Source organism: Paroedura picta, chromosome 11 (genome assembly GCF_049243985.1).
Source record: "Paroedura picta isolate Pp20150507F chromosome 11, Ppicta_v3.0, whole genome shotgun sequence".
Classification (NCBI taxonomy): Eukaryota; Metazoa; Chordata; class Lepidosauria; order Squamata; family Gekkonidae; genus Paroedura; species Paroedura picta.
In genome coordinates, this window is record NC_135379.1 from 22,628,871 (window position 1) to 22,642,768 (window position 13,898).

At 42.0% G+C, this 13,898-nt stretch overlaps 1 protein-coding gene across 1 annotated transcript; it reads left to right on the forward strand.

Annotated features, from left to right (window-relative positions):
* The first annotated feature begins 625 nt into the window (after positions 1-625).
* Positions 626-12,859, forward strand: MIOS (meiosis regulator for oocyte development). Its single transcript, XM_077302869.1, has 10 exons — positions 626-1,942; positions 2,869-2,967; positions 3,843-4,100; positions 4,946-5,115; positions 5,870-5,935; positions 6,539-6,697; positions 7,406-7,558; positions 8,502-8,706; positions 10,412-10,541; positions 10,773-12,859. Exons 1-10 carry the CDS (start codon positions 649-651, stop codon positions 10,867-10,869), a joined length of 2,631 nt encoding a protein of 876 aa, XP_077158984.1. The 5' UTR covers positions 626-648; the 3' UTR covers positions 10,870-12,859.
* The last annotated feature ends 1,039 nt before the right edge of the window (positions 12,860-13,898 follow it).

A 13,898-nucleotide genomic window follows, 5' to 3' on the forward strand; every position in this document is an offset into this window, starting at 1 on the left:
TGAAGCTGGGAGAGGTGCAAATAGCAGTTCTTTGACGCACCGCCTCTGGTTTGCTTAGGTGCCCCATACAAAGTGAAGATGGGTTGTAGGCCCTGTGCTGGACCTAGGACTCAGATAAATACCAACCTTGTATTTATTTTGGAACTAAGCATTATTTCATATCTACAGTTAGTGGTGAATAGATGGCCCATGGCTCTGTAGTTCTCTCATAACTGCCATGTGGTCTGATGTTCCAATGACTGGGTACATTCCAGCACAGTTTTAGCTAGGGGTGGTGGTGGGAAATCCTTAATATGCACATATGGTTTTCACTGATAAAAGATGTAAAGATGTTTGGAACCATAGTGACTTTATCAGTGGTGATATTTTCTTCTTGCTACACATAAATAATCTTTGACAACTATCAGAAAGAAGCTACAGAAAATAGCAGTTGCAAAAAAGTTATGAAAACATTAACTGATTTCCCTAAGGATTTGGGGAAATGAAAAGTCAGAATGATATTGAAATATTTGTTGATTCTAATCTAGATTTGCTTTTCTATTGTATGATGTTCTGTGTTTTTTTTTAAACAGCACCTAATGAATGAATGTGGCTCAAGCTTTCAAGCATCATTTTGAACTCTTTTATACCAATTAGTAGGAAGCAACCATGAGTGGGTCCAAACCTGATATACTGTGGGCTCCACATCATGTTAATAGATTTGTTGTGTGTGACTCTGAGCTGAGCCTCTACCACATAGAATCTGCTGTAAGTTCTGAACTCAAAGCAGGATCAATGCGTTTATCAGAAGAAACTACAGCCACTCTGTTGTCCATTAATTCTGATACCCCGTATATGAAATGTGTGGCTTGGTACCCCAAATACGATCCTGAGTGTCTTCTGGCAGTTGGACAGGCCAATGGCCGAGTTGTCCTTACTAGTCTTGGCCAAGATCACAATTCAAAGTCCAAGGAGTTGATAGGAAAAGAATTTGTTCCAAAACATGCCCGGCAATGCAACACCTTAGCATGGAATCCACTGGACAGCTATTGGCTTGCTGCTGGTCTCGATAAACATCGGGCTGATTTCTCAGTACTAATCTGGGACATCAGTAGCAAATACACTCCAGAAATTCCCGTGGCGTCTGAAAAAGTGAGGCTTTCTTCTGGAGACACAGAAGCAGGGCTGGTTGTGACAAAGCCCCTTTATGAATTGGGGCAGAATGATGCTTGCCTTTCTCTTTGTTGGCTTCCACGGGACCAGAAGCTTCTTTTAGCAGGGATGCATCGGAACCTGGCAATCTTTGACCTGAGGAATATAAGTCAAAAGATGTTTGTGAATACCAAGGCTGTTCAAGGCGTCAGTGTTGATCCATTTTTCCATGATCGTGTGGCTTCCTTCTATGAAGGCCAAGTTGCCATATGGGATCTTAGAAAGTTTGAAAAGCCGGTTTTGACCCTAACGGAACAACCGAAGCCCTTAACAAAAGTGGCGTGGTGTCCTACAAGGACTGGATTGCTAGCAACATTGACCAGAGATAGTAATATCATCAAACTCTATGACATGCAGCACACTCCCACCCCAATAGATGAAACGGAACCTACAATCATCGAGAGAAGTGTACAGCCTTGCGAACACTATATTGCTTCTTTTGCCTGGCATCCCACAAATCAAAATCGAATGGTGGTGGTGACGCCAAACAGGACCATGTCAGATTTCACTGTGTTTGAAAGGATCTCTCTTGCATGGAGTCCAGTTACCTCTTTAATGTGGGCATGCGGGAGGCATTTATATGAGTGCACTGAAGAAGGAAAGGCCAGTTCCCTTGAAAAAGACATTGCCACCAAAATGCGTCTGAGAGCTTTATCCAGGTATGGCCTAGACACAGAACAGATATGGAGAAACCATATTCTAGCAGGAAATGAAGACCTGCAGCTGAAGTCACTCTGGTACACTCTACATTATATCCTTTAAGTGCCAGTGTGGTGTAGTGGTTATGATGTCAAACTAGCACTTGAGTGTGGGCCAGTTACTATCTTTCACACAGATGCACTGGGCTGCTGTGACGATCAAAGGGAGGTGGGAGAATGATATACATTGCCCTGAACTTCTTGGCTGCATACAACATTATTAAAACATTATTATGTTCTTCTTGAACATCGTTGGCCTCCTTCTCTTCCACCCCCCCCCCTTTTTTTAGGGAGGGGGGTAGGAAGGGGATCTTATTATTGTGCTGCCATGCTGTGACATTTTAAAGTCTTTTAATGGGAGTTTTATGGGGTTTTAAGACACTGTAACCCGCCACGAGCCATTTGGGAGTGGCAGAAAATAAATTGAAATAATGATGATGATGATGATGATAATAATAATAATATGTGCCAGAAAGATGTTGCAAAATCACACAGAGCAACATTTATACTCTGATGGCAAGTGAAAAGGATGCTCCTTTCCCTTAATTGCCTTGATGCATTTATTTCTGCTGCTCAGGCTGGTGGGAGGGTTGGTAGCCTAGTCCTCCAAGGGACAAGATTGAGGACAAGACTTCCACTAGTGTTGGGCAAGGACTAATAAGCATCCAAAGGTTCTGCTGACATTGGAGGCTTCACTCAGTGAGGGGTACAATAGCAGTGGGATGCTGCTTGTGCCAGAAGAATGCCCACTGTTATTGAATGGAACCCTTGGATCGTGTTCTTATTACTCAACCAGCACAATTCTTACCAGCAGATCTTATAAAGCATCTTAACAAGAAGTTCATCATGTATATACTCTTTTATCTCCACCAGGAATATCTCCAAGTTCATATAGTATCATTCACAGCAGCACGGTACCTCCCCCCACCTTCCCTTAAACGCTGTTAAAATTTAGTAGATTTCCTATACCTGGCAATACTTATGAAGCAGTATACAGAGGACATGGATCAGAAATTCACAGGCAACAAGGGTTCCTTAGTTTATGCTGGCATCAAATCCATTGTGAAGGCATCTATGGGTAAGTAGACTCTGAACATTTAATAACATTGTGGCTCACAGGCTGAACATTGGCTGTGTATGCCAAAGATCCTACAAATGGAACTTTCATTTAAAAGGATCAGATAGTAGTTGATGTGAAAGATCTCTACATGAGACTATGTTCAGGACGTTTTGATGTGGAACATCTACTGGCACAGTCCCTGTAATGGAAATGATAATGGAGTGTGAATCTTTGTCAGTAGATTTCTTTTTAATGAAGGAGATTGGCTATGGTCACAAGTTGACAGAGCTTCCTTATTGTAAGGCGGAAAAATAAGTAACCCATCTTCTACTGTGGTCCTTGAGGTAATGCTTTTTAAAATAAAATGTCTGCATCCTTTGAATGCTCTGTTTTTATTTTCCAAGTGTGCCTTCTGATCCTTCCCTCTAGCCCAGAAGACACAGTGATTGGCAACCTACTATCCCAAGTCAGCATTTTAAGTCTGCTCAGATTCTGGCTCCATGCCCCCCCTCCCCCCAGTGTGGACACAACAAGAAATGCTACAACAGTTTTTAGTAGCTGGAAATTCACTTTCTGAATACCAAACATGTTTCCGTGCCTTATCAAAAGGAGCTTTTACAATGTGTCCTACAGTTTGGACTCCCAGCCACTTGTATCAGGAAGGTTTCCCCTGCCAGAAGAAGGTGCCTGCACTGATAGAAAAGATCTTAGAGGTCCAATAATGATATTGCTTGCTATGGAATTTGGTTACTAATAGCACAACAACATAGTAGGCAAATTGTGAATACGGTGAAGAAAAGTAGATTGTGCAATATGTGTATTTTATATTTTAGCTGTGTGTTTTTTGTGTGCTAAAAGTTTGCATTGTCCTGTGTGTACAAACAATTATTTAGGAACAACAGAGAACCTCAGGCATAACCGGAGTGGATCAGACAGACAGGCCGATATCATTCAGTATCTAAGTGAGGAGAGATCACTGGCTTTGCAGCTGTGTGGCTGGATCAAGAAGGGTACAGACATCGATGTAGAGCCTTTCCTGAACTCTTTGGAGCAAGAGGGAGATTGGGAGCGAGCCGCTGCAGTGGCACTGTTCAACTTGGACATACGGCGAGCCATACAGATACTGAACAAAGGAGCTTCTTCAGGAAAAGGTGCCATTTTCTAATTGGGTATTAGCTCTTTGTGTGTGTGTGTGTGTGTGTGTGTGTGTGCGCACGCATGTGTGTGCACTTGTGTATGTCAGGTCTTGATAGCACAGAAATTTAAGTGCCAGACTAGTTCCTCAGCCTTTCAGAGCTTTGTGTTTTAATAACTGTATTTTCCAGTTCTTACTAACCTAAGCCTAACCTCTTCACAGTTTCTTGTAATTTTATTCAAACAATGACAAAAGTGTTGTCTATAAATAAATCTAGGGGTAAGCCTGGTTGGCACCACAACAGAAAGCTAGCCTCCTAATATAATTAATCCCCAATTTACCATCATTCCATTATTGCTTTTAAAAGCTCAGTTAATCTGAATATTGGAACCAGTGAAGAGTGCAACTGATTAAGGAATTAATTAATCTATCACCATCGAATGTATGTGTAACCAAGCAGTGAAAACAACTTCTTTCACATTCTAATGTGAAATGACAAATAGGTTTTGGTGGTCAAAAGGACCAGTTTCCCATCAGTGGAATCCAGCTGGCTCCAGTAAAGTGGGGGAAAAACAAGGGCACTGGCTGTCTGCTTTAGGGAAGAGGCAACAATAAGCAAATGGGCTTGATGTCATGTTGGGGATCCCTGAGATGGGTACATCTGGCTTTTAGACAGTCAAGTCCTCAAAGTGGCTCTGTTTTTCCTTACAAAGTTCTGTTTCAGGGTTAATGTCAATTGCTGTTGAGTCATTAATGAGTAATGCATTTGGGGAGAATATCTGCCTTAATTTCATTCCCAAGTGGGATTTGTTGGTTTAAAATATTGATTTACCTTGGTCTTTGTTGTTTCCGCTTGTGCAGGAGATCTCAATCTCAATGTCGTTGCCATGGCATTATCAGGCTACACAGATGAAAAGAACTCGTTGTGGAGAGAGATGTGCAGCACCCTGCGGTTACAGCTGAACAACCCTTACCTGTGTGCCATGTTTGCATTTCTGACGAGTGAATCAGGTTCCTATGATGGGGTTTTGGTAAGTCCGGTCACGAGATAAATATACGTATGTGTAAATTTGGGAAATCTTGGATAAAGAATGGGGAACCTGCCCCACCATGGCCAGTGTGTTAAAACACTGTGTCCCAGGCAGCCACTTAACCTCCTTAGCATTGTTCAGGAAACGATACATAGGGTTCAGTCCCCCACAACCTTCTCTGGTGTAAGTTGAAGGCATTTTTGCTCAGGCAAGCAAAGGGTCTGCAGTTTCTGCCATTTACACCGCCATCCCTGTTACAGACTTCCAGGCTGCATCTTGCTCTATTTCTGAGGGCTCTTTGACCTTCAGGAGAATTGGGGAGGGCAGGGGAGAGGGAGGCTGCAACAGCACAGGAACATAGGAAAGAATAAGTTTTCCATGTGGAACTCCACTCTTGGTTCATAGGATCCAGTGCAGGATATTATAGAAGCCATCAACTTGGCCGCAAGTTAACAGAGCTTCCTTTTGGTATATGCAAGGGCAAGGATTTGAGGATGGGGTTTTATTAGGTGCCCTTTTATTCTACTGGATTGCTCAGGGCAGCATACAACATTCTTCCCTCCTTATTCTCACAACAATCCTGTGAGGTAGACTAGGCTGAGAAAGAGAGAGTGAATGGCCCAAGGACATCTAGCAAGCTTTCATGGGAGAGTGGGAAGTTGTCCAGTGCTATGACCACTACAAACCACAGATTCTCTTTTAAGGAGCAATAGCTGTTGTCTGGCTAATGCTAGCATGTTTTGTATTCTTTCAGTATGAAAGCAACGTAGCTGTACGAGACAGAGTGGCGTTTGCTTGTAAATTCCTCACTGATGCTCAGGTAACACTCTCAGATTTACTATTGTTTCCCTCCCTTTAGTCTAGATTGTTTCCAGAAAATGAGGTCATAAAGGCCACAACCATCCATGCCAGTTTTTGTCTTGGGACAGAGAGGAAGGAGAGATAAGTAGGTGCTCCCTCCCTATTATGAAACCAAATGTGGATAAACAGGCTCACTTTACTATTTTGAATGACGCCTTGCACGAGTCTTTAAACAAGCACTTGTTTGTGGCAAGGATAAGTGCCTTTCAGTGGGAAGTAAGAACATTCTCCATTTGTATTCTGTTAGGCCCGTAACTGAGGAACATCCAGCAGGTGCAGGGTCTGGCAGAATAGTTAAAGAAGCATCTTTGTGGAATGGTTTGCAAAATGGCCTGTGTACAGCATAATGTAGAATCCGGTTCTGATATGTTTCCTGCTGGAAATGTTATGATGGATAATCTTTTTTTCTTTAACCCTTTGTGCAAAATATTGATCATGTGATGTTGTAACCTGAGGCTCTTGATGCTGTAACGGAGCTATCCTGCTTAGCTGTTCCACATTTCCAGATGGGGCGGGGAGAGACATTCCCATTTTTGGTCAGCATTTTCTTTTGTTTTTATAGCTGAATAGATTCCTTGAAAAGTTAACGAGCGAAATGAAAGAAGCTGGGAACCTGGAAGGAATACTCCTGACGGGACTGACAAAGGATGGGGTGGATTTAATGGAAAGTTATGTTGACCGAACAGGCGATGTTCAGACAGCAAGCTATTGCATGTTGCAGGTTTGTATTACTCTCTGAAATAAATCCATAATCCCAAATTCCTTTTGATTAATCTCTGCTATGCACATTGCCCAGATTTATACTACCTTAGATTGCCGTGCTTAATAAGACAGGGCTTAGTTTTCTTGATAAAACACTTCATCTCTCCCAAGTATTTTGGAATGTGCCTTTCTAATACCTGTGGCTGAGTCTGAAAATGATCATAGTACACAAAATACAAACAGAACCCTGCTTAACCTTAATCCTTATTTTGCTCCATCAGCAACAGTATGAGGGGAAAAACTTGTTTTGCCGCGTTTACATTGTGCAGCAAAGTGGAGGGCGTTTTCCACGTTGGTGCAGTTTTGGCTGAAAAGCCAAAAATTTGCAAAACCAATACTTATCCCAGTATATTGGTGCTGAAAATATTGGTTTGTATATATCCAACAAAGTACAGTAAGAAGACATGGCAAAACCAATTTTTTATTGACTTTACACAGGTTTTGTCCTCATACTATTACTCGTGTACTCATTTTCTTTTTTCCCCATCAGCAACAGAGGCAGACTTCTTCCAGTATAATCATAAGTATGTTTGCTCAGAAGTAAAGCCTGTAGAGTTCAATGAGATTTAGTCTGTAGTAAGTGTGCTTTGGATTGTAGCCTTCATCTGCCCTTCCATCAAAATCCTGTTCTGTGTACATTTCTTGGCTGATGTTTGCCTGTTTTCAGGGCTCTCCTTCTGATGTGCTTAAAGACGAACGGGTTCAATATTGGATTGAAAACTACAGGAACCTCTTGGATGCGTGGAGGTTTTGGCACAAACGAGCAGAATTCGACATCCATAGGAGTAAGCTGGATCCTAGTTCAAAACCTCTAGCACAGGTAAACATAACAGTGGTTGTCCTGAATAAGTATGATGGTCTAATATTGACTAAGATAATGAGTATTCTAATGGTAAGTAGACTCGCACTCGTAAATGTACCATTATAGAAAATGAGAGTTGTCCACCTCTTCGCTCTAATAAATGCTTGACATTGCTGAATTTTGGCCAGAGGGGATTCGTTGTTGACCAAGGTAGCATTCCTGGCAGAGAGAGAGAGAGAGGATGCTGCTGTCCATGTAAAAAGAAGGAAATCCATCTGTTTCCTCCACTGCTGATATCATGTAAAGTCACTGTGTTGGATCCAGCCAGCTTTTTCCCCTTAAATCTATTACCGCTGGGAATCACCTGTGGTTATGCTGAGGATTGCATATGGCTTTTGCCCATGCAGGTCTCATGATCCTCAGCATAGCCTTTTTCAGTGGTCTTTATTTATTTATTATATTTATATACTGCCCTCCCCTGAGGCTCAGGGTGGTTGACATGGAACTGGAATAAAAACAGTACAGATAACATGTATCTTTATCATTAGAAGAAAAGTCAGTTAGATCCCGCTGCTTGGATCTGTGTTCAAATAGGAGGTTTAAGAAAGATGGGCATTCTAATAAATGTCCTTTCTATCCGCCTTTATTTTGATTTATTTAAAACACTTATTTCATTACTTTTCTACTGAACATCTCAGGAGCCATGGCTAGAAGTAACTACATTTTCTCAGCAATTATAGAACCATTCTGAAAGCATTCTCAGCAACTGTGATAACCAGAAGCATCCCAAAGTACGTTAACAGCATAGATTCCCCACCCACCCCCAAAACTGCAGTTGTAACAAGTCAACATCGCTTCCTCTAGAAAGTATTGTGCTAGTTCATCAGTAAAGCTGCAATGAGTAACCTGGGTATTATTATTTAAAAATCATGTCACTTTTATATTTTTTTAATCTGCAAAGGTGTTTGTAAGCTGCAATTTTTGTGGAAAGTCAATCTCCTACAGCTGCTCAGCCATTCCACATCAGGGCCGAGGTTTCAGTCAGTATGGTGTCAGTGGGTCTCCAACCAAATCCAAGGTCACAAGTTGTCCGGGTTGCCGCAAGCCCCTCCCTCGCTGTGCACTTTGCCTAATAAATATGGGAACTCCAGTTTCCAGCTGCCCAGGTATGATTCCAGTTTTGATCAGTTTGTCTGTGTTAATTCATAGGATAGCACTGATGAACAGAAATTTAATGATAATTTAAAATTTTTTAGAACTATCAGAATGGGAGCTTTTTAGGATCAGCTGCTTATATTTGTTTTTGGCCTTGATCTGCATTTTATCTATTTTGATTCTTTTACTGAATACTGTTGGGATATAGACTCTCTTAAGGCAGTGGTCCCCAACCTGCGGGCTGCGGCCCGGCGCTGGGCCGCAAAGGCCATGGTGCCGGGCCGCGGCTCCCTCTCCCCGCCCCCCCCCCCCGCAGCAAAAAACTTCCCAGGCCGCAAGCTTGCGGCCTGGGAAGCTACTTACTGCGGGAGGGTGGGGAGAGGGAATCAGGGCCGGGCCACGCCCGCGCGGCCCGCGGATGCGGCCCAATCCATGGGTGCAGCCTGCGGGCGCGGCCCGATCCACGGGTGCGGCCGGGTGCGGCTCGCGGGCGCGGACCGAAGCGTGGGCGTGGCCCACGCGGGCGCGGACCGATGCCCTGCCGGTCCCCAGCCTAATAAAGGTTGGGGACCACTGTCTTAAGGTACTTAGCAAAACTTTGACTTCATCTGTGAGCCCTGTATACCAATTGGCCTTTCCAGAGTATTGTTAATGACCACTGAACAGACTTCTTCATTTTAAATTATATGAGTTTTGACCATACAGGTAGCAGGTATTAGTGATACAGGTTAGTATCAGATTCGTCTTAGGAACAGCTATTCTTTTTCTGAGACAATCATGAATAAGTATGTAAATCATCTTTAAAGGTAAAGGTATCCCCTGTGTAAGAACCGGGTCATGTCTGACCCTTGGGGTGACGCCCTCCAGCGTTTTCATGGCAGACTCAATAAGGGGTGGTTTGCCAGTGCCTTCCCCAGTCATTACCGTTTACCCCCCAGCAGCAAGCTGGGTACTCATTTTACCGACCTCGGAAGGATGGAAGGCTGAGTCAACCTTGAGCCGGCTGCTGGGATCGAACTCCCAGCCTCATGGGCAAAGCTTTCAGACAGCTGCCTTACCACTCTGCGCCACAAGATCATCTTTGGGACCCAGTAAACCTTTAGGAGCACTCAAGGGCTTGGGCACACCCAATGGGATCACTGACTTATCATTTAAAGATGAAATCTCCCTCCCCCGTGCTTCTCAAGAGGGTTGTCATGTGGCTTTGGAAGTGGCTGTTCAATGAACATATCCAAATTTTTCTCAGGCACGTATAGCCAGCTATGCAGGTCTATAGATCTAAGTTCATGTACAGCTGTCTCACACATCTGATTTGTTGCAAATACCAGGAAGGATTATTGACTGAATGTACATAAGAGTGAAGTTGCCCTGTGGCCATACAGGACTAGATGGATTTTTTAAACATGTTTTCTATTGCCTGGAACCTGAAGAATCATGTTTGATTTTCCACATGCAGCCCGCTGGGTGACTTTGGGCCGGTTGCCGGTCTCTTAGAGCTCTCTCAGCTTCACCTACTTCACAGGGTGCCAGCTGTAGAGAGAGGAAGGTTAGGCGATTGTAAACTGCTTTGAGATTCCTTAAAATAGAAAAAAAGCATGATACAAAACTAAAAGCTCTTCTATATTAAAACTGTGTAACGTTTGAAGGAGCCTGCATTAGCCAGTTTTAATTACTATGGAAACAAATGATCAGAATATTGTTTTTTTTCATGCACAGGAGGATCCAAGTCAGATGAAAAGGTAGATCTCAGCAAAGACAAAAAACTAGCTCAGTTCAACAATTGGTTTACTTGGTGCCACAACTGCAGGCATGGTGGACATGCTGGACACATGCTGAGCTGGTTCAGGTAAGATAGCTGAATTAATGAGTCACATTATCTTCCTGGATTTGTACACCAGCATCTCCTGCCAAGACTCATTCTGCAAAAGGCTAAGGACAATAGCTCTGAGTACAGGTCCAAATTGTTGTCCTTGTTTTATTTTTAATGAGCATTTACATATTTTGCTATTCTGAACAGATAGTTTCTGAGATGTAGATTTAAAAAAAAATTATAATGTTAATTTCTCTTCTTTTCTAGGGATCATACTGAATGCCCAGTCTCTGCATGTTCATGTAAATGTATGCAATTGGATACAACAGGGAATCTCATTCCAGCAGAGATGATCCAGCCATAAAATATTAGAGCTTGAACAAGGACCTTCAGGGGCTCTAATAGAGGTTCTTCACAGCCAAAACACATACCTCAGAACAAGTCACTCATGACTTGCCTGTAATAGAAAAATAAATCATCCGAACTCATCAGCAATTTGATGTGTGGTTGGTTTTGATGGGCTTTGCATATCCAGGTATTGCTGGACTTGAGCTTTCATATGTGTCACGTGCATCATGCTCAGTGGGTTGTGAAGCAATTCATTTCACAAGCATTTATAGAAGCTTCATTGAAATTCGAAGTAGTCTTCAGGAAGATTTTCAGCTTTTATGCTGTCCAGGACTTGAACATTTCACCTGCAGTGAACCAGTCTCATATTATTGTATTTCATGAACTTTCAAAAGACAGTGCCCAAGTTGATTTATTATATTCATATAATACTGCCACCTTTTTCTTAGACACAAGCAGACTGCCATGCTGTTCTGTGACACTCCTGTTAATACTCATCAGGTGAATCAAGTTCTCTCTGCAGAAGTAAACAGTAAGGTTCCATTTCCAACATAACATGTTTCTGGGGAACATTTACCATTTTCCCATAAATAGCATTAACATGCTTTAGGTCAGTTAGAAGCATGAATGTCAGCTGCATGACATCATGGCCAGCCAATGCTGGACAAAACAGCATTTGAAAAAGCAGGAACTGGCTGCACACCTAAAAGGTATTCCAATGTTACCTTTTACGTTAGAACAAAACAGTGTAAATATGCAGTTTAGATGAGACTGTGCTAGTTTCATAAAGGTTTACTTACATAATTCAAATAATACTGGATGTCACCAGTCATGATGGTGACTAGCTGTTAGTTCCAAATGTTAACTTGGATCCTTTAAAGAATTTCTGCAGTGCTATGGTGTGTTAATTTGATTCTCCCTGAGCATGGCAGCCCAAATTGCTGCTGCTCTTGTGGCACAGGGGACCCACTAAGGAGTTGCTGGGGGTGGGAAGGTGGAAGAATCAAGAGCCTGTGGGATTCCTAAGTGAGATCTCGACTGTTATCAGATTTCCCCCAAACAAGGTATTTGTTTATTAATGTATGTGGCTATTACAGAATCTTTCGGAGCAGGGGAAATATGTATTTATTTGTAAAACTATGTAGAAAAAAGTGCACAGAGAAAATGTTAATATGGTGATGCACTGCTATAATCAATATAGATTTAAGTTGCAACTTAGGTCATAGATTTCTTTGGTTAATTGGCAGCAAGGTCAATTAATGTAACAGTACATCCCTAGAAAGCTGAACTTTTTCTGTACATTTCCCATGCAATTTTGTAATTATTTAGTGGTTTATAATTGCCTACTTGACAATCAAACGCAGCAGTTTTAAATACACTGTCTGTACATGTACCAGGGAATTTTCTGCCCCCTTTCTTCCTGCAGTCCCTGGCACTCACACACCCTTCCCCTGGTCTTCTGATTGTGTGCAATTTCTTAGAAGTGTGAGCTGTACAGTTGGGAAGGGGAAATCAAGGCAGTAGATCCTCTGTCTTTTCTATACATGGACAGATGTGATTTCCCTTTCCAGACTGGACACTTGCCAGGCCCCCATATTTGTACACACAGCACTGAATAGGGGAAATATGAATCCTTCATAGAAGTAAAAACCATTATTTAGTTCTATGTATGCAGTTGTGCTGGGTTTTATATTGCCGTGGCTAATTCCAATCAGAATAGCATTTTTATTATTGAATCTTGTAGTGAGATATATATCACAATATCCAAACTGTTACTCTGATCTTTTTGTAATGTTGACAAAAAATAAACATTTGCTTTAAAACAATAACATTTAACCATCTAAATTATTAGGAGGACATTTGTTGACTTGATTTTTGTTTGCCATATATGAAGTATTAAGAGCATGGATACTGTCTTCTATCTGTTACTAAGCTAGAAGTCTAAAAGCAGTATTTTATGACTTTTTAAAAGGCTAGTAAATAAAGGCAACTTGTTTCTTGTGGGATTCCTTTGCATCATCCGTTCATTGAGTACCTTGTGTCTTCTGAACTGTACTATTTATGTATTTTATCCCATTTATCTGTGTATTGGGACAGCTTATAAGGAAAAGCAAAAATATAGTTCAAACAAAACTGCATGAAACTGAGCTGATCCACTGGGACAACTCGGGGTTACAGTCCTCAAGTCACAGGCCAAGAGCCCTTAAGATCTTGCCTCTTAGCCAAGGAATTGTAACATAAGGGAAACAACCTCACTAACTAGGGCTAGACTGCCCTTAAAAAGTTCCATATGGCAGTGAACACAAGAAAACTAGAATCTTCAACACAATCCACGCATCTGAGTATGTCTTGAATCCTGCATGGTATCTGTAGATCAATCCCCTTCCCACTTAGCAGACCCAATAAGTGCTAAAAAGGCAATTCCAGGTGGATTCACATGGGCAAACAGTCAAAGGCTGCTGAAGGAGGAAGAAAAAGCAGGCAAAATCAATCTGCCTCTTCTACTGGCATAGACTTGTCCCTGGAACTGAGGGACAGGAGCCAAGCTGTTATGTCCACTGATGCTCTAAACCCAAAGAACAACATTAGCAAAACCTTACTTCAATAGATGCCCAAGACTTTATTTTTCCTCTTTCCTCAAAAAGTAGCACTCAGAAATCCTAAAGTGGTCCAAATACATATGGTAGACAGGTGGTGAAAAGTAGACAGGACTGGCATCAAACCTGTGTCCCTGCACATTTTGATACTTCAGCATGTCAAACAAAACATTTCAGCATTTCTTCAAATAGGTTTTTTAGTTAAAAGGTACATGTGTGTAAGAGGGGGAAATACAGCAAATTGTTCTGAAATTTTCATTTGTCTCTGCCATTTTCACTCTGGTACACTTGCATGCATATAATTAGACCTTGCCCATTCCTCTTAATCTGTTAACTGAGTTCTATTAAACTAGGGACCAAGCCCACTGCATTCAGGAATACAACACTAGATTAGGGGGTGGAGTGGAAGAACTCTACGGATGGCATCCCCCTCCACCTAGGACCTGGA